The 19,433-nt window shown below is 34.8% G+C and overlaps 1 protein-coding gene across 40 annotated transcripts in view; it reads right to left on the bottom strand.

The window, feature by feature from the left end:
• LOC108710308 (ankyrin-2) overlaps window positions 1–19,433 on the bottom strand; it is a 292,137-nt gene that overhangs the window by 20,737 nt on the left and 251,967 nt on the right. For 34 of the 40 annotated variants that reach the window (XM_041590234.1, XM_041590225.1, XM_041590237.1 and 31 more), the window contains 7 exons: window positions 18,753–18,878; window positions 17,984–18,106; window positions 15,654–15,686; window positions 14,330–14,351; window positions 4,560–12,104; window positions 1,529–1,603; window positions 766–897 (listed from right to left, as the gene is read on the bottom strand). In XM_041590234.1, coding sequence (XP_041446168.1) covers window positions 766–897; window positions 1,529–1,603; window positions 4,560–12,104; window positions 14,330–14,351; window positions 15,654–15,686; window positions 17,984–18,106; window positions 18,753–18,878 — 8,056 coding nt within the window. The remainder of the gene's footprint in view (window positions 1–765; window positions 898–1,528; window positions 1,604–4,559; window positions 12,105–14,329; window positions 14,352–15,653; window positions 15,687–17,983; window positions 18,107–18,752; window positions 18,879–19,433) is intronic. The other 6 variants (XM_041590342.1, XM_041590197.1, XM_041590333.1 and 3 more) reach the window with 1 other exon arrangement.

Raw genomic sequence — 19,433 nt, 5'->3', positions numbered from 1 at the left:
TCTGCTTTCAAGAAATCTCTTAAAACGACTTCTTTCGAGAAGCCTACCCTCACTCTGCTTAACTACCAAACGCAACACCACATACAGTACCATATTTCTCAACCACTTAATTCGATCTTGCCCACTGCCACACCTTGTTTATTACTCCCTTCCCTTTAGACTGTATGCCTATGCATAGGGCCTTCCTCACCTTTTTGTACTGGTATTGATTGTGATGTATATCAGGCCCGGACTGGCAATCTGCGGGTTCTGGCAAATGCCAGAGGGGCTGCTATAAGGTCCCATAGAAAGTCAGTATTTAGTGGGCTGGTGGGGGCTGTTTGGGCCTCTGTATACCTGAAATGCCAGGGCCTATTTTAATTCTCAGTCCAGCCCTGATGTATATAACTTCATATTTTCTATGTATAGAATTCATGTGATTTAGTTGTATAATCACATTTACTTTACAGTGCTACACAATATGTTGACGCTATATAAATACATGTTAATAAATTCTTTGAGCAGAAACCTAGCACTTGGGGTTGTAGTGGTTATGTTTTACTTAGGTTTTGCTGAAGTCAGGATCACAGAAAAGGTTAATGATTTAATGAAATACACGGAATTCTTGGAAATACACTGAAGGCTTAAACTTGATGACTTGATAGTTGTCTGTTTTTCAGGCCAACCATGTAACTTTTGTACATGTTATTGTATTTCCAGCTCCTTCTGGAAATACAGTCTGTTGTACCATCTGTGCTGAGAGTAACTGTATTGTTAAAGCCTTACCCGTGGCATGTCTTCCATCTCTTTCCAACCAATACTTTAGCAGTGCATGGCTCTGGTCCTGTAATGAATTGGGGTTTTCAACTCGTATTTGTTGAATTTGTTCCTCTGTAAAGTCCAGTTCTTTTGCTAGCTCTAGAAAGCAGAATTCAGTTTTAAAAATAAATAAATATTGGCATCACTGCAGTATTATATTCTAATTGATACATGAATAAATGCAGCTGTATTACGTCATAAGCATATAACAATGAAGATATTATTATTATATTATTAAAAAATATATATTTTATACAGTTTCACAGATGTTTTTTACAATACATAACTGATAATGCCATTGGCAGGGCATTTCCCACTAATCTGAATGGGAAGTGACTGCAGAGAGGAAAGAGACAATTTTACTTTGCTCTAAGAGCAGGGCATTGGCCAAAATGCACAGGCCTTAAAAATGAAGACATCGATATTACATTAAAAGTAATTTCAAAGCAGCAGGTAGGGGAGTCTTTCCAAAGTTGTACAATCAACTCAGAGTTCTCACATCAAGGAGAATGTTACTAAGTGGAATGAAAAGTGGGATATTAAGAGAATAAACAGAATCTATTCTATTTGGTTAATAGGCATTATGGATATGGATTTTTTAAGGAAACTAAAATACTTTTATACACAGACCAGAATTGTATAGTAAATAGATAATGGATTTTAAAATTTGGCGATAAATATAATACAACGATTTCTAAAATTTAATTACAAATAATGTAGTAGTATATACCTGTCCAGCTGAAGCCTAGGTGATCAGCAATATGTGCAAGCCTTTCCTCTGTTCTGCCATCTTCTTGGAAATCTACTTTGTCAAAAAATGCAACAAAATCTAATCAGTTATGGAAGCAATGTGGTTTTGTCTATATCCCACTTAATAGCATTAATACTCACCACTTTTCCATCACAAATATATTTACCAGACCTTACCTGTCTGCAGCTCTTGAGAATTTAAAGAGAAAGTGAAACAACCAAAAACTCTTTCCCCTCTAAGCACATATGTAAACAAATGTCAGTACTTCTACAGAACAGCCAGCATATAGCTGTAGGTTCTTGCAAACACCAACATTAATACCACTAGAGTGGTATTATAACAAGGTTATTAGTAAGTTACTAATATGTACTTGGAACAGTCTCAATGTTTCAATAAAGGATGTAAGAAAAGTAAGTCTTAAAATATAGATATGGAGAATAGGCAGACTAAACATATTAAGCTGAATACTGAACATGGTTAGAGTGCTAGATGTCCCAAAAATTTAAATTGTCTCTGGAATTATGTTCTAAGCTGGGTGTTTAATTAATTAATATGACAAGCTGAATCAGGATATGGTGAACCATGTGCAAATAAATTGATTAAAAGGGTGTAAAAATGTATTGATATTATGCTTATGCAATTCTCCCAATTCACCTGCAGATTTGTGCATAGAACTGTAAAAAATATCTTTTCTGTATTAAACTTAATGTCATGTCTTAACACAGGTTATAAGAAAACCTAGTGGATTTTGCTTTGAGAAGGGCCTTTTATGGCTGCAATTGTTTGTTCAGACACCCAGTGACATTGTTGTGTGCCTCACCTCACCTTGGTTTTGCTTATAACACAAAAGATTATAACCAAAACACACTATGGGGCACATTTATAAAGGATCAAACTGTAAACTTCCAAACCATTTAATCTAACATCCATACATCTGGCTTGTTGTTTCAATTCAATTACTATTTTATGGATTATTTGTTCTTATGTCATCCAATTCAATTTAATTTATTTTCCATAATAATTCTCCAACTTGTTAGTGAAAAACTGTCCGATATATATATATATATATATATATATATATATATATATATATATATATAAATAAACACACAAAGAGGGATAGGACGGAGCACACAATTCAGCAGATTTACATGATTGTTTCTAGACATAGCTATGGCATCCTGAAAAATCATTTGGTTTCTAGAGCTTTGGATAAAGCTCCAGGAGAATTTTAGGACATATTTTTGTATTAAAATGACTAAATGACTATTGACTGGAAATTGTTGAACTGGGGTGATAGTCTTAAACCTGTAACAATGAACCCTAAATATTAAAATATTTTTTTATTGCCGTTGTAAAAGTAAACTAGTAAACCTTAGATTTTTCTATGCATCCAAATTGCACTAAGATTAAAATGTCAAAATCAAAATTTCTTGGATATGATTTACATAGTATGCCTATACTAGGCCTTAAGCGTGCCAGTCATTAGAATATGTAATTACCAAAGTATGTCAGTCCAGGTAAGGGTGACTGATACACCACATTAATAGGCCGGAACTGTACTTGCATATGATTTACCTCAAGGTTCAAAGTGAGAAAAAGCTGGTTTGGCATAAAATAAAGATGGCACATGGGTAGCATGCAATTACCTTCACATGGCCCTTCCTTGTAAATCAAGTATGGATTGTGTATAAGTCTAAGGGTGTAATTGTAAACCTCTGATAATAGCATATGACTATCTTCAAATCAATATTTGAACTAGTCATCGATTCAAGGAGCAGGTCTGACTTCAGCTTACATATAGTAAGATAGAAAGCTTTAATTAATTTATTTGTAGTTTTAATCCAGTGTAGTTCTGAGGTATTGGTAAGGTTTTCTATTATACCATTACTCACCAAATATAAAACCATATAAAGGTGTGATGGACCAAAAATATATAGAATTTTAATTCTACAGCTGAAAAATTAGAAAATGGTTATCCCAGTAAAATAAATATAAAGTATAGGTGCCACCACTGTATTAAACGAGACAATAAAGGATATCAATGGTTAAATCATGTTTGTGAGGGCAACAGGCATTGAGATTCAATGTCAATGGAGAAATGTTGCTAATGAAATTCCTACATTGTATACAAATTTAAGGTAAATCTTGATTATTTATCCCTTCTTTAAAAAATGATTTCTGCAATGTATTGCATTTAAGCTTCTAGCAACCCGAGTCTAGGTTTAAATAAAAATACTAGCAAATCCGATCAAAAGTTAAATAGTTGTCACAAGAAGTATAATGAAGACCAACGGCAAAGATTTTAAAATGTTGCCCTCTACACCATACTAAAATGAAGACCAATGGTAGATGATATTACGATCCTGTCATCTACACCATACTAAAAGTTAATTACAAGGCAATCAACCCTTTAAAACACTTCAACGTATTCACTTTGTGTTAAAATATTCATTAAATGTTTGTTGCACACAAATGAATCCTGTGACTCCCAAGAAAACCTGTTTCTATTGCCTGGGTAAAAGGCATCTAATTTTTTTTTTCATTTACTAAGCTACAAAAGAAAATCAAAGGAACAAAACTAAAAATGAAATTTAAGTAAGGATTCTGCTTAATGGGGTTTCATATATTGGTACTTCAATGAGATGCCACAGAGCATTGCACAGTATTGTTGTATTGACAACTAGAAAGAAACATAATTTTGGATTAAATTAGTCTAAAAGCAACATTTATGGCCTACCATATTTAAGAAAAAGACACAAAGTCCAAATGCCTGTATGCCTTCACAAAAAAAGATTAATTCCGGACTTTACAAAATTTCATCATCAATAACAAGCATAAATTACCCAATCTTGAGATTTTACACAGACAGTAACATATGAAGATAAACAGACATGACATGCACGAACACAGCTTCATTCACAAAACAACTAATGGACATGTTCCACAAAACACACATAATCTATGACATGCATTGGACAGGGTAAACCCCCATGGTGATGTCAAATACCTTGAAAATTATCATGGCTATGATCATCAGGGATGCGCTCAATTTGAGTCTCAATAGACTCATCCCATATGGGCCTTGTGTCAAATAGATCTTCAGGAACAGACTGCTGAGATCCAGGTGCTGGAAAATTTTCAATCACTGAGATTTCAAAGGCACTACTCTCATCATCAGATATAGGTTCTTGCTCCCTTTCTGCTTGTTGAATTCTATCAACCAGCTTTGAAGCTTCATCACTTATCTCTTCAAAAAAGTCAATGGAGTTTTTATATATTTCAAAAAACTGTTCTTGATCCTCAGTTGAGGTACTGGTTTTTATTTGGGAGGCAGATATATTCCTTGCCTTAACTGGTAATCTAGAAGAATATGACTTTGGTTTAGTTGCTTCACTTGTTTCTTCTTCAAAGAAGCAAGTTGATTTTTCAGTGCTCTCAAAAAAAGTCTCTGTACAACTTCTAGTTTTCACAGACGGCGCGGTTTTCACATCAAAAGATGAGCGCGAGTCAGATTCAGATTTGCTTCTGTCTTGTTTTAAAGGCAACTTACTATTAACTTCTAACATTTTAAGACTTGATGTATCTGTGAATGGAAAATGTTGATCTGCTTTTGGTAAGGATGCTTTGACAGGAATCTTTGATTTTGGCTTTTGATCTTCCAAAGAAATATCATTAGCTGGACAACAGGATGCATTGCCAATATTGAATGTATGCGAGGGCTCTTCTGATACAGATCTTACAGGGATTTTTGATCTCACTGAAGCAGAGGAACCACATTCCATAATGGCTGTTGGGATTTCAATAACTGACTTTTGTTCTTCTGGTGAAGAATCAGGAGAATGACCACGCTCAGGGCACTCCAATTTAGCAAAAGGCGTAAAATCAATTTGCAGATTTACAACACATTTTTCAGGTGGTGAAGGGGATGAGTCATGTAAACTACTGAATGTTAACTGCTCCTCACTAAGAGGAATCTCTGAATCAAATTGTTTGGATGTTGCTGTAGAGGCAGTAATTCCTATTTTAATGGGAATTCTAGATTTTCGATCTGCCCTTGTTTCTTCTCTGTCATTATCATCAACTGCTGCTAAGTCTAACTCATCAGTATTAAGATCAGTATCACACAAGGTTTTACAAGTGCCTTGTAGCTCCTCAGATTCATTATCAAAGTCTTCAGAAGCTAATAGATTTGAAAAACCATCAGGGTTCACTGACTCCTCATCCCCACTCTCCTCTTTGATTTCTTCAATTATGGCCTCTTGACCACAATTCTCACCTATCTGGAAAAAGTGGAAGCTTTCATCTACATAGTTCCTTTTGGTCATATCAATAGCTCCACTACGAGTCATTTCAAAAAGCTTTCCTTCTTGAAACAAAAAAGGATTTTGTTCATTAGTTGGTGTACCATCTTCTGTGGGTGAACGTGCAGGAGTGGTATCAGGAGTTGTGCCCTGGGACTGTTTGTCTGGCATTAGACCAAATATTTTTTGTTCTTCTTCTTTTACTCTTGCCTCAAAAGCTTCATCATCTTCTCTTATACAGCTCCAAGAAGAAGAGTCAGCATCAGGTCTTGTTATGATTATTTTGCTAAACTGATCATCTGATGTATTACTTGATACTTCAGCTCTGGGACAACTTTCATCTACTTCACTACTAGCTGATGAACACCAAGATGTATGTTTTGTGTTGGACTCCAAAAGATCTGCTGAACGGTTATCGCTTTCTTCTTCACCAAAAATATCACTATTTGTTTGTGAAATAGACACTTTTCTTTCAGTGTCTATGAGGGTTGAAGATATATTTTGTTTTTCCTCTGTCTCTAGCAAAATATCTTGACTGTTGAAAAAATGGCCTAACGGAACATTTTCATATGGACTTATTACTGCTGGATCACAAGTGCTGCTTTCAACCTCTGCTGTACTATCCAATGCTATGTTATTCTCCATGTTTTGAAAAGGCATTGAGGAAGACAGAAAACCAACACTTGGAATTACAGAATGTAATGTATCACATGTATTTTCAGTTTCTATGCAATCACTTTTAACTGGTGATATCAAAGAAGAACTATCACCTTCAGTTGTTTGTATAATATTGTTGTCTGAAATATGTTCTAGGCACTTAGTGGTATAATGTTCCTGAAAAATTTCTACACCTGGAGTTGTAAATTCATGGGGATGTATACATTCAAGATCAATATTTTCTTCGGATAATTCCCTATGATGGAAATCATGTGACATGGTCTCCACTTTTTTTTCCAGTCTCTCGTTATCCTCAATTACATCTGTAGTATATACATTAGTGTTCATTACTGGTCCATTAGGGCTTTCCAGCTCATTTTCATCTGCACTCTCCATTTGCACATCATCATCATCATCATCATTATAGGGAGTACTTTTGATTTCATCAGTTGGAAAATGCATTTTAATATCTTCCTCTTCTGTTTTTTTAGTGTCATAACATTTCTGTTGACTTTCTTCTGCCTCATGTACAATGGGAGATGCAATATCATAAGGGTGTATATATTTCACCCCAATATGATCTTCAGGTATATCACTTGGTATGTCTTCCACTTTCTTAATGGTTTCCTCATAATCAGTTAAGTGTGTAATAGATACATTACTCTTCAGTTTTAGTTCATCTGGGCTTTTGGGCAAACTTTCACATGCACTTTCTGTCTGCACTTTATCTGATACATTTGTATTGGCAGAAATACTGAAATGATCCTGATCTTCCTGTTCTGTCTCTAAAGTGCCATAAAATGTTCGTTCACTTTCTTCTCCTTTGTAAGAATCTTGTGCATTGGGAGATATAAGATTATGAGGCGGTCTAAATTCCAAGCTAATTTCTTCTTCAGATGGTTCTCTGTGATGGAAATCATGTAGCTTGGTCTCTACATTCTTTTCTGTGACTTCATTATCATGAGGTTGAAATGAAATATCTTTGTTATAACCCTCCAGTTCAGTTTCTACGGTATCAGCACACTTAAGGTGATACTCTTCTGATTGAAAAGTATCAAGTATGCTTGGAGATATGTCAATATCCGGTACACATTCTAAACCAACTTCCTCTTCAAAGGATTCAGTATGATGAAAAACAGGTAACATATCCTTCACAACCTTTTCCTGTCTTTCTTCGCCATCAGTTAAACATGAAGTTTTAAAAATACTTGTAGTTCCTTGCCCATTTGGGCTTTCTAGCTCACTTTCATCAGTACTCTCCATCAGCACATCATCTATTTTGTCTACACTGAAAGGGATACTCAGGTTTTCATCAACTGAAGGCTGTACATTTTTTAAATGTTCCTGTTCTCTTTCTATAGACCCACTACATTTTTCTTGATTCTCAACTTTGAAAGAGTGCTGTGCGGTCTGATTTGTAATATCATGAAAAGCTATATTTTCCACATTATAATCTAATTCACTATGATGGGAACCAATCTTTGCATTGGAAGATATAAATTCACTAGATGACATGCATTCCAAACCAACAATTTCCTCATAGTTCTTCTTATCATCAGTTAAATCTGTAGCAGACCCAATACTTTTAAGTACTACTCTACTGCTTTCTGACTTGTTTTCACTTGAAAAATATTGGCTTCCATCTTCTTGATCTTTTATATTATCACATGTTTGTTTACTCTTGACTGCACTGCAAGAATCCTGTGTACTGGAAGATAAATCGCCATCACCTTCAGGTGATTTACTATGAAGAAAATCAATTTTCTCTTCTGGCCTCTCCTCCACCTCTGTTAAATATGAAGTATATGCTGGTCCATTCGGGCTTACTGGCTCTCTGTTTTCTACACCCTCCATCTGTCTTTCCTCTATATCAGCTGAACTAGGTGTAATAGTCATGGCACCCTCATTTGAAAAAGGTAAGGTTCCGTGAGTGTTTACATCTTCCAGATTTCTATCTATAGTGCTAACATAACTTTGTTGGCTGTCTTCTGCAATTGGTTGAAAGGCTGTGTCTTCGGGGCTTGAGCTAGAACTGGGTGCGTATGGTGAGGGAGGTTGAACTCTGATTACAGGATCCATCAAGAGTCCAGAGTCTGCTCCTTTTTTCAGTTGAGTTAATTCAGGTTCACTTTCTGAAGATGAAGAACTTTTTCTGCTTTCTACTGCCATGACTACAATGTTTACATCATTATTTTGTACTAATTTTATATCAGCTCCTTCTAAATCATCTCCATTTGAATTGCTTAAGTCAGATGATGTACTTTCATCATGCCTTGACTCCTTTTTGCATTCTCTCTTCTGCTTTGCTTCTTGTTCAAGTTCATCAAACATTTTGATCTTTGTGACCATTTTGAACATTTCTTCTTCTGGTGTAAATCTTCTCTTTGGTTCCCTTTCTGAATCCTCTTCTACTTCTTCAGCAACTTCTGGAATTGTCCCTGGCTTTGGAAGCATAGAAAATGCCTGTAAATCTTGTGATTTTGGGGTGACTTCATAACTTATTTCTTCAGAACTTGGAGTGTCAGGAGAAAGTGGGCTTTTTCCTGAACTTTCCATAAGTGATGTTTGTTCTACACTATCATCCTCAGCACTTCCATCTGGGTCCCTGAGAATTCTGGAGCGCAATGATGTTACCTCTGTGGTCAAATCAGATTTCAGACTAGCATGATGAGCAGCTGAGTTTAACAAAATGCCAAATTTGTGCTCTACGGGACTGCTTTCAAGGGAATCACGGCATGGAGATTCCTTTGTTGGGCTTGGCTCTAAAGAATCTGGGGTTTTGTGTGAAGAGTTGTCTTCTATCACTGGACTTGATTCCAAAGAATCTTTATGACTAATTGCACTTGACTCATCTGCTACTGGACTACTAGGTTCTTCATTTTGACTAGAGAGAACAAGTTCCAGTATTTGGTGTCCTTTAAATGTAACATAATGTTCATTTCTATCTTTATTCATTTCTGTTACTTCAATACATTCTGCAAAAGGCTTATCTGTATAGATGTTTTTTATAGTACTTGACATTTCTGTTTGACCATCTTTAGACTCATTTTCCAATATTTGCAGTTGCAGCAGTTGATCATGATCATCAAATGTTGAACTTGGCTTTGATACTGTATTTGGAGATGTATTTAATCCTTCATCAGTCTGTTCGTTTGATTTTTTAGGGGAGCATGAAAGGCTTTCAGGGCTTGTCCCTGGAGTTTCAGCTAGACCTTCATGTTTCAAGCTATCCTCAGAACTGATCTGAGGGGTTCCATCCAACAAACTGCCAGGAGAATCTGCTACTCCCTCATGTTTAAGGCTATCTGAACTATCATCAAATGTATCACCTCGTACTTGTAAACCTGGTAAAAATCCCCCTGTCTCGTAGTCAGAGGGAAATGTAACATTGAAGGGACTAATTAGAACTTGATCTAAATTTAACTGAGCGCCTTCCGTTTCTGTAAGAAGTTTGAACTGTAAATATCTGTCATTATCCTCAAGTTCTTCTTTAATAACTTCAGAAAAATCTGTGGATGTTTTTCTATCTGGACTAATCTGTGGATCCACATCCTGGTCGCTACTGCTTGTTCTTACCTTATGTTGTTTGGCACGTTCTTCATTATATATTGAACAAATAGATTCAGATAACTCGCATACCTGTCTCACTCTATGTTCTGATGTATTTTCAGTAGTGTTGAACTCCTCTTTTGTTGAGTCTAACTCTAAAGCAGTAGTTTCTGTTTGCATTAGCTCTTCATTTTCCCAGTGTCTTACTTCTGTCTCTTTTTCTGAATATTCAATATGTATCTCTTCTTTAATATTACTGGAATCCTTGGAATCTTGGAATGTGCATGCTTTAAGTGATTCCCTCTGTTCGTCTTCACATAATTGAATTGTAGATTTTACAGTTTTATGTTCAAAAAGTCCAGATCTTGCCTTTGAAGGATCATAACCTGATTGGAATGCTTTCATTAGTTCCCGAACAGACATAGTCTCTTCCAGTCTTTCTGTTTTAGCAGAGGGGGAAATAGTAGGTTTGCTTCTCTGAACTTTTTGCTCAGTAACACAGTCAAAAGAAGCATGTTTTTGTACTTTACTTGATTTACTTGAAAGAGGTTTTTGTTCTTCCTCAACTCGTTTTTGAAGAGCTTTTACCTTATCTTTTATTGATCCAATTGGTGTCTCTTCAATCACAGGTGATACTCTCTTAGCATCTGCAATTGCAGTTGTAGTAAGACCTGTTCCATCATCTTTATCTTCATCAACCTCAGTCTGGAGAGCTTGAACCTTATCTTTAATTGATCTAATTGGAGTCTCCTCAATTTCCTCATCATCTGCAAAAGTAGTTGCAATAAGACCTATTTCATCTTGTAATACTTTTTGCTCTTCCTCAACTTGTTTTTGAAGTGCTTTCACTTTATCTTTTATTGATCCAATTGGTGTCTCCTCAATGACAGATGACACTTCAGGAGCATCTGTAACATCCGTTACAGTAATATATAGTTCATCATTGAATATATTTTGCTCTGAGTCAACTTGTCTTTGAAGAGCTTTAACTTTATCTTTTATGGATCTAATTGGTGTCTCCTCAGTTACAGATGATGTGTTCTTTGCATCTGTAACAGAAGATACATTAAAACCTATTTTACCATCTAATGCCTTTTGCTCTTCATCAACTTGTCTTTGAAGAGCTTTGACTTTATCTTTTATTGATCCAATAGGTGTCTCCTCAATTACAGGTGATACTTTCTTGGCATCTGTAATTGTAGTTGCAATAAGACCTATTTCATCTTGTAATACTTTTTGCTCTTCCTCAACTTGTTTTTGAAGCACTTTAACTTTATCTTTTATTGATCCAATAGGTGTTTCCTCAACTGAAGGTGATACATCTTTAGCATTGGTAACAGCAGTTGTCAGTGGACCTATTTCATCATCTAATGATTCTTCTGAACTAAATTTTGTTAGTCCTTGTCTTTCTTCTTCTTTCTGCCTTTCCTTTAATTTTCGTCTAATAGGTTTTTTAATCTCTAAAGGTATTTTGCGTTGTTCTTTTCTTTGCATTTGACTTTTTATTATTACTTCATGGCCAGGGATATAGGTATTTAAGTCATTTGTGAGATATTTCACAATTTCTGTCTGATCAGATTTTATCTTTTTCTTTTCACCTCTGTCAATTATAACTTCTATACATGGTGTTTCCTCAATTTCAAGATGTGCATTTAATTTAGCCTCTTGGACTTCTTCCTCACTAAGAATGACCCATTCTTCTTCTTTTTTGTAAGGCCACAAAGCTTGGACTCCCTCAATAAATGATTCTTCCTTAGTATAGGTTCCAGTTCTTAAGATTTTATTAACCTTCTCAAGATCTTCTTTCACCCTTTCAACAATTTCAAAAGGTTCTCCTGGATCCTCGTCTCCTTTGTCAATATTTTTTGCTTTGAGAGAGCCGGCCTTCTGAGCAGAGTCTGTAGTCAAAATTGCAGTCATTTTAATCAAGTCTTGCTTCATCTCACACACTTCAGACAGCAAATCTGGGCTTGCTAGAACTGGCACATCATTAACAAGATGGCTTTTCAGAATGGAAGTTTCTGTGGATTCTGTCTCGTCATCATCTTTGAGGTGAATGAGAAATATTAAAATAAAATGATAATCAAAAAGAGACTGAATAATGTAATTATGATTAGAATTTTCACATATTTGTTCAAGTGGAAGAGTGGTGAATGCAATGGATTGGTATGACTGGTGGATCCAAGAAACGGCTTTGACCATGCTAAAAGAAAAGGAATCTGGGAAGGAAAACTGGCAGGAAATAACTTGCTTAAAAACCATTCTAGATCACATTCGCCCATACAATACAACATTGATAACAATTCTGAGACAAAACAACAAATGGATAAATAAACAGAAAGAAAAAAATCATTGATATTAAGGCATCTCAAGATTGTACAAAGGTTATACGCCAATGTTCCATTAAAATAAATAAATAACCAAGCATAATAATTGTTGATTGCCTCTAAGAGAAAGCCAGTGGTAGCAAAGTGTTAAAAAATCAGATAACATGTATGGAAACAGATTCTCATATTTGTAATGCTATCATCACATACATAGAAAGGAATGATTTTGTGTGCCATACTATTGTCAGTAAATCCTTTTGCAACCTGAGAGGCGGGCAACATATCTTATTAGTGTTTGTAAATGAACATTATTTTCTATTAAAAGATAGGCATTTTCATTCTCCCCCCACCTTAATAAGATTAATGAAATATGTGTGTTACATTTATTGGTTGAAAATCAATATATGTTTGTCAATGAACATATGTAATAAACCAGTGCAAACTGACATATTTATTTGAAAATCCTCTCGTGTAGCAAAGGAACTGGCGATAAAATGGTGAAATCAGAATCAGCTACAAACCGGCATTTCATCTATGAAGGAATCTTTTTAATATAGAGGTATGTTCCTTTCCTTGGAGCAACCTCAATTTTCAAGTACATACGGTGTGGTTTGGACAACCAAAGGAAAGAAAGGAGTAACCATGGATTAACACAAAAGTGATTTGAAATACAAGATGTTATGTACAGCAACAAAAGAAACCGAAACTCTCACACTGAACACACGCACATTATATGTAAGTCAAGTTATTTCCATGCAAAGCAAAGGTACTACAAGCAGCTAATATGTAGGGTTAAACCCAAAATTATGACATGAAAAAGAATTTACAACATTTTGTGGTGAAGTGTTGATTACATTTACTTGATAGCATCAAGTAGCCTAAACAAATTATGTTTGAACTTAAGAACTTAAATAACTTAAATAAGTATGCTGTCACCATAATATATATGTATTCCAGTGCACAACAAAAATACAAAATCTATTACCGTATAACTGCTATTTCACTGCCAAAGATCTAGAGAATGCTTTAGCAAGGAACCTCACTTTTTATTTCATACTCCGCATTAAGGGACCCAGCTTAAGATATGTTCTATTTTAATAAATAATGCAAATGGAGTATGGCTTCTTAAAAAAGATTTTATTCTGACTATATTGGTACTATTAACTTGGTAGAAGGAAAGATATACAATTTAGCACACATGTATAATTTATTTTCCTTGTATCTGTTAAATTAAATTGTAAATCTAGCTACGTCAATTAATAATTTCTAAAAGCATATATTTAGCACAAAAATTTCAATACTTTTGTATTTTTGAATACCTGCAGTATATGTATACACATATAAATACTGCCAACTTTATGAACATAAGCAATATTAAAACAAAGCACTTTATTTTATTCTCTTACCTGATGTAATTATTGTGACAGCTATTTTTCTACTTCTCTATTTGAAAATAATTACTAGACATTTTTTATTGAACTTAAAGAACTAAAAAGACTTCACCACAGTAATGTTGTCAGGCCTCTAAAGCATTTAGACAGTATCTAGTTCATTAAGCATCAAGGCGTTCATTGGAAAAGCAGTTAAACACAAGATGCTAATGAGGCTAGTAAAAAAACGCTGATACTGTCATTCAGCTAGTAAATGAAGCAACAATGTTATGTCAAAAGATGCACGACAAAGCAAAAAATGAATAGGGTTTGTAGCAGAAGCAACGGGAAAGGTTAAAGGAAAAGTCAGTACATGGAAGAATCTATTTAGGGTTACTTATATTAAAGCTCATATACCTTGATTGTGTTACATGTGTTAATTTTATCATAGAAGTGTTAGTAATTAGGGACCAGTATAGTGAGGAATAGCCTGATCTTTCAGCAATTAGCATGCATAACTTTTATTCAGTTTTGAATTTGCTACATTTATAAACATAATCATCTTTCACTTACTTTTTTCTGATGTTATCGTCCCCTAGAAAAAGGGAGAAGGACATTATCAAAAACAATGCAATAATACAATACCAGGTACCTTTGCATACAGTATCCATCTACATTCCTAAACATCTTAAAGGAGAAGGAAAGGTTAAAACTAAGTAAGCCTTATCAGAAAGGTCCATCTAAATATACCAGTAAACCCCCAAAGTAATGCTGCTCTGACTCCCCTGTCAAAAGAAACACAGCATTTCTTTCCTTCTATTGTGTACACATGGGCTTCTGTATCAGACTTCCTGCCTTCAGTTTAAACCTCATTGCCCTGGGCAAGAGCATGCTCAGTTTGCTCCTCTTCCCCCGCCCCCTCCCTTCTCTGCTGTAATCTGAGCCCAGAGCAGGGAGAGACTCATGCAGGAAGTGATGTCACACCATGTTAATACTGCAGCTCCTATCCTAAACAAACAGAGAGTTTCTAGAGCTTTTTACTCAGGTATGGTAAAACATTCTACAGAATAAATATAGCATTCTAGCTTGCACTATTGCAGCTAATCTATTGGCAATAAAATGCCTCCGTAGCTTTGCTTCTTCTTTAATTATCTTTCTGCCTATATCAATATTAGCCAGAACAATGATTCAGGCCCTCTTGCTGTACAATGCGCTATCATCCCATGCTGATTAGCTCAGTTAACACCTGACTAGAGCATCCAGACAATCACAAGCTGAACTATGCTATGCTTTGTGACTAGTCAATTTAAAGGCTTATAGGACCCAAAACCAATATATATATTTATATCTACCCAGCTAAAAATATTCTATGTAATTATCACAGTCATCCTACAAAAATTGTATGTAGTAATGGGCGAATAAATTCTCCAGGCATGGATTCTCAAAAACAAAATTGTCACACATCACAATTGGCACATGCATAAAAATTGTTGCACGTCAAAATCATTCAGATGGCCATTGACTTTAATGCATTTGGACAAAATAGTCGCGCGCATAAAAATTGGTACTCACGTCAAAATTAATGCACGTCAAGATTATTTTGACAGCCAAATTTTTGACAGCAAATTTTTTTGCTGTTTCGGACATTTCCTGGCAAATTTTCAGGTTCCCCCCTTTACTAATGGTATGTATATAGGGTTGCCACCAGGCCGGTATTTTACCGGCCTGGCCGGTAAAAATTATGGTTGATCCTAATGTTATTAATAGGGAAAAAAGATAAATATATAGGAAGGCCGGTATTTTTTACCAGAAAAGATGGCAACCCTATATGTATATAAATATGAATACAGCATTTGAAAAATTACAAAATGCACTTTAAAACAGACGGATATGATACCTCATCCTCTGGTTCTTGGTCTGAGTCTGATTCCTTTCATCCGTTATTTTGAGGAAGGAGAAATGACAAATAAGGAAAAGAGAATAAAAAGCATTTAAACATGGCATGGAGTATAAAATCAAAACTGGCTTATTAGATAATATGAATACACTGGTGAATTCCATATAATAAACTGCAATATCTGTTACATCATCTGGTAATGGTGCTCAAACTAATTTCAGTAGCAAATCCTTCTGACCTGGACAAGTCAGTTTAAGACATCTCCTAATTTCCTTTTTCATTTTATCTTCAGTTATACATGCTTTGAAGTTCTGGACAGTTATGTATGTGAATACTGGTATGCTTTGGGGTTTTCTGTAATTTGGGTCACCATACCAAAAGTGTACTAAAAATCACTTAAACATAATATAAACCCAGTAGGATTGTTTTGCCACCAATATGGATTCATGAAACTTAGTTGGGATCAAATACAAGGTATTTATTATTACAGAGAAAAAGGAAATCATTTTTAAAGACGACCTTCCTGTAATTTCTGGATAATGGTTTTCCAGATAAAGGATCCCTTTGTTTTGCAATTTTTTTTTTGTTTACATCAGTTACTCTGGACTAAGAACCAAAATGAAAACAAAATGTTTTAGATCGGATTGTGGACATCTGCGGTCTGACTACATAACAGTACTGTTGTTTTTGAGAAAGACTTAAAGGAGAACTAAACTGGACTGTAAGTGGATGGAGAACTTAAGCTTAAATAAAGAAGTAGGGCAGAACTATAGTCCATTCACGAAGAATCCGCACTCTCAGGACTTATAAAATAAAATAATCATTTATTAACAGAACTTCAATCTGACGTTTCGGCCCCATCCAAGGCCTTTCTCAAAGTGCTGAAACATTGTAAGTATGCCTTAAATCTCCACTTTTGGCGGGAAACCAACAGTGTCACAATGATGTGTCAGTTAAGTTAAAATACATTAACCCCCTAGTTACACATACCTCAACAAACATATACCCCACAAAACAATCCATCAAGAATAATACATATAAATATACATAAATGCTTAAAAACAAAGCTCAAAGTAGCATGTTTGTATCTAATCGTTAATAATAAGTTACACATAAATGACAAAATATTGCTACTATGTAAAAACTCTTGAGCAGATAAATTCGATCTATTAAATATATCTGAGGCTGGCAGCTGCTCTAAAAGGCTAAATATATAGCAATTTGTACCATTATTTGAATCGATTGGATTAACCCATTGCGGGCTGCTCCCTTAATTTATTAGTATGGCCCTCCCCATGCCCTAAAAAAATATGTTGAGAACCCTCCTTGTTAGTATACTATAATAAACTTAATGGGTCATGCTGGAAATAAAATGTGCCGGAAATATTCGACACTGTTATTGTTAGTTGAGAGATTCAATTAACCGCATCTACTTCCAATGACTACAGGGATCAAATTACTGTTACCCAGCCAGAAATTAGACTGACCAGTCCCTGTGTTCTACATAAACATCAAACTAATCATAAAGTGATAGAAAATATATAAATAAGTGAGGCCAGACGCATCTCTATATGTCAGAACCAGAACACTATAAGTGAATTTAACCCATATATCATAATTTCTATATAGCATATCACAATGTGGAACCCACCTATAAAAACAAAATTATATCAATCATCCCAACGACCACGCCCCACACTAAATAAACTTCTTTTATAACATTTTTATTTTTGTTTTAAGCTTTTGTGTTAATCTTTAATAATTAGTGGCCAGACATATGGCGAACACAGGTCAGGTGTGGTGTGGGTTTGAATTCCCTCGATGTGTGACTTGGATAGCACAACAATATACTTCAAAGACTGCAGTTTTGTTACACAAATCAGTTCAACCAGAGATGTTTAACCTAGAATAATTTCCTGGCCTTACATTTGCACTGTTGTCCATTAACCTCAAGATACACTGGCAGAAAGAAGTGGGTAAAAATAATTAGATATATAATGATGAAAGCAAAATTATTGGATTTGCTGAGATAAAGTTGGGAAATGTAGTTTAAAAAACAAAAATAATTTGCTTTTAATCAGTAATAATTAGACAGAAGCCTAAACTTGATGATAACTAAGATATCTTAAATCCATATTGATGACAATACCGTCCTGTTTTTCTTTTAAATATGTAATTTTTAAAGATTATTTTAAATAATGGTGCAACAAATTAGAAAAACTCAGGTCTCAAACATTCCCATGGATCCCATACCTACATGACTTTAGCAATGTGCATTGTGATGGGAACAGGGTAGGAAACATCCACAATTCTCAGAACTTGTAACATACCTTATTATAAAGTGGCAATGTAATATTCAGATTGCAAATGGCTTGGTATACAAGGCCTCTTGTAGATTTTGGCTCCTTCATGAATGACAGGCGTCCACAAGGTTCCTGAGTGGTATCTCGCACCTAATGCAAACAATAAGACATGCATAAAATGTGTGGTGTAATGATGCCCTCTCCTGGTAAAGTCCATAAGTAAATGGTATGGTTCTAGAAAATGTTCAAACAATTTAAAAAAAACCTAAAAAAGGAAACATTTTATTTAACAGATTATTAAGTGAAAAAAATAACATTTATAGCTGTTTAAATATTTGTTCCTTAAACATTTACACAGAAGAATAATCGCCGTCATTCAAAATAAGATTTAAAACGAAATACTTTATTATTGCTGACTATTAAGGTTTAATGATTATTGTATTATTATAGTTTTAGATAATGGGCTATTACAGTAGCATTATTAAGGGCCAAACTATCAAGGTTTCAGCTTTCCTAAGCAGCTGCTGTCTTACTGATTACCCTTAATCTAAACACTAATGTGAACATGTAATAAAACTTATTAGCAAAATAAAATTGCATACATAATAAGCATTTTGCAATATAATAATGGCCATTAAAAAAGAAAGCACGTTCATATTACGCATATCGGGAGTCCTCCAGTTACATACACCAAATTGAATTGTATGCATCCCTACACAGTATGACAGCAAACATTTGATAATTGCTATGATTACTATATTAGCCCATAAACATGTTCTGATGTCTTTTTAATTACCTTAACGAATAATGGTAGACGGTTTTCTTTAAAGGCATAGAAGCTAAATATATGATGTTGGCCACTCTTTGTTAATGGTACCAAATTGCCAAAACAGTCTACATAGATAGGTTTTCCTTCAAGCACCTAAAAGGGATAAAGAAAAAATGAAGTATTTTATAGTAAGAGCAAGTCAAATAATTTGTTCTATGGCACACAAGGTGTATTGTCCACGATTTAATGGAATCACTACAGGTGACAAGGAGAAAACTAATACCAGAAAACATTTAAATGGATTCCATTTAACTAAATGACAGATTTTATGTACTTTTTAATGGTGGCTGAAAAAAGCTATAGAAGAATATGCTCCATGTCTATCCGCTTCGTTCCACCCTCACATTACTGTGCAGTGACAGATAGGGTGGATGTATTCATTGTTGCACTCAGCCATGCTGCCATTGAACAATAAATTTGAAGTGGAATGAAGTGGATTGGCTCTTTCTTCCCTGGAATAGATACGTCAGTGGAGAAATGCCTCATGTGACATGACCCTAAACATTTATGAGCCATTTAGATAAAGTATATTTTATGACAGCGACTGTGATCCTGGGAGTACAACTAAAATCCCTTACATCAAACAAGATAGGTTTTTGATTAATGGCTGATTAGTAAATACATAGAATGCTGTTGTGAAAAAAAAAT

Source organism: Xenopus laevis, chromosome 1L (assembly GCF_017654675.1).
Source record: "Xenopus laevis strain J_2021 chromosome 1L, Xenopus_laevis_v10.1, whole genome shotgun sequence".
Taxonomy (NCBI): Eukaryota; Metazoa; Chordata; class Amphibia; order Anura; family Pipidae; genus Xenopus; species Xenopus laevis.
The sequence above is the reverse complement of the archived record's forward strand: the minus strand, read 5'-3'. Positions and strand labels throughout refer to the sequence as shown.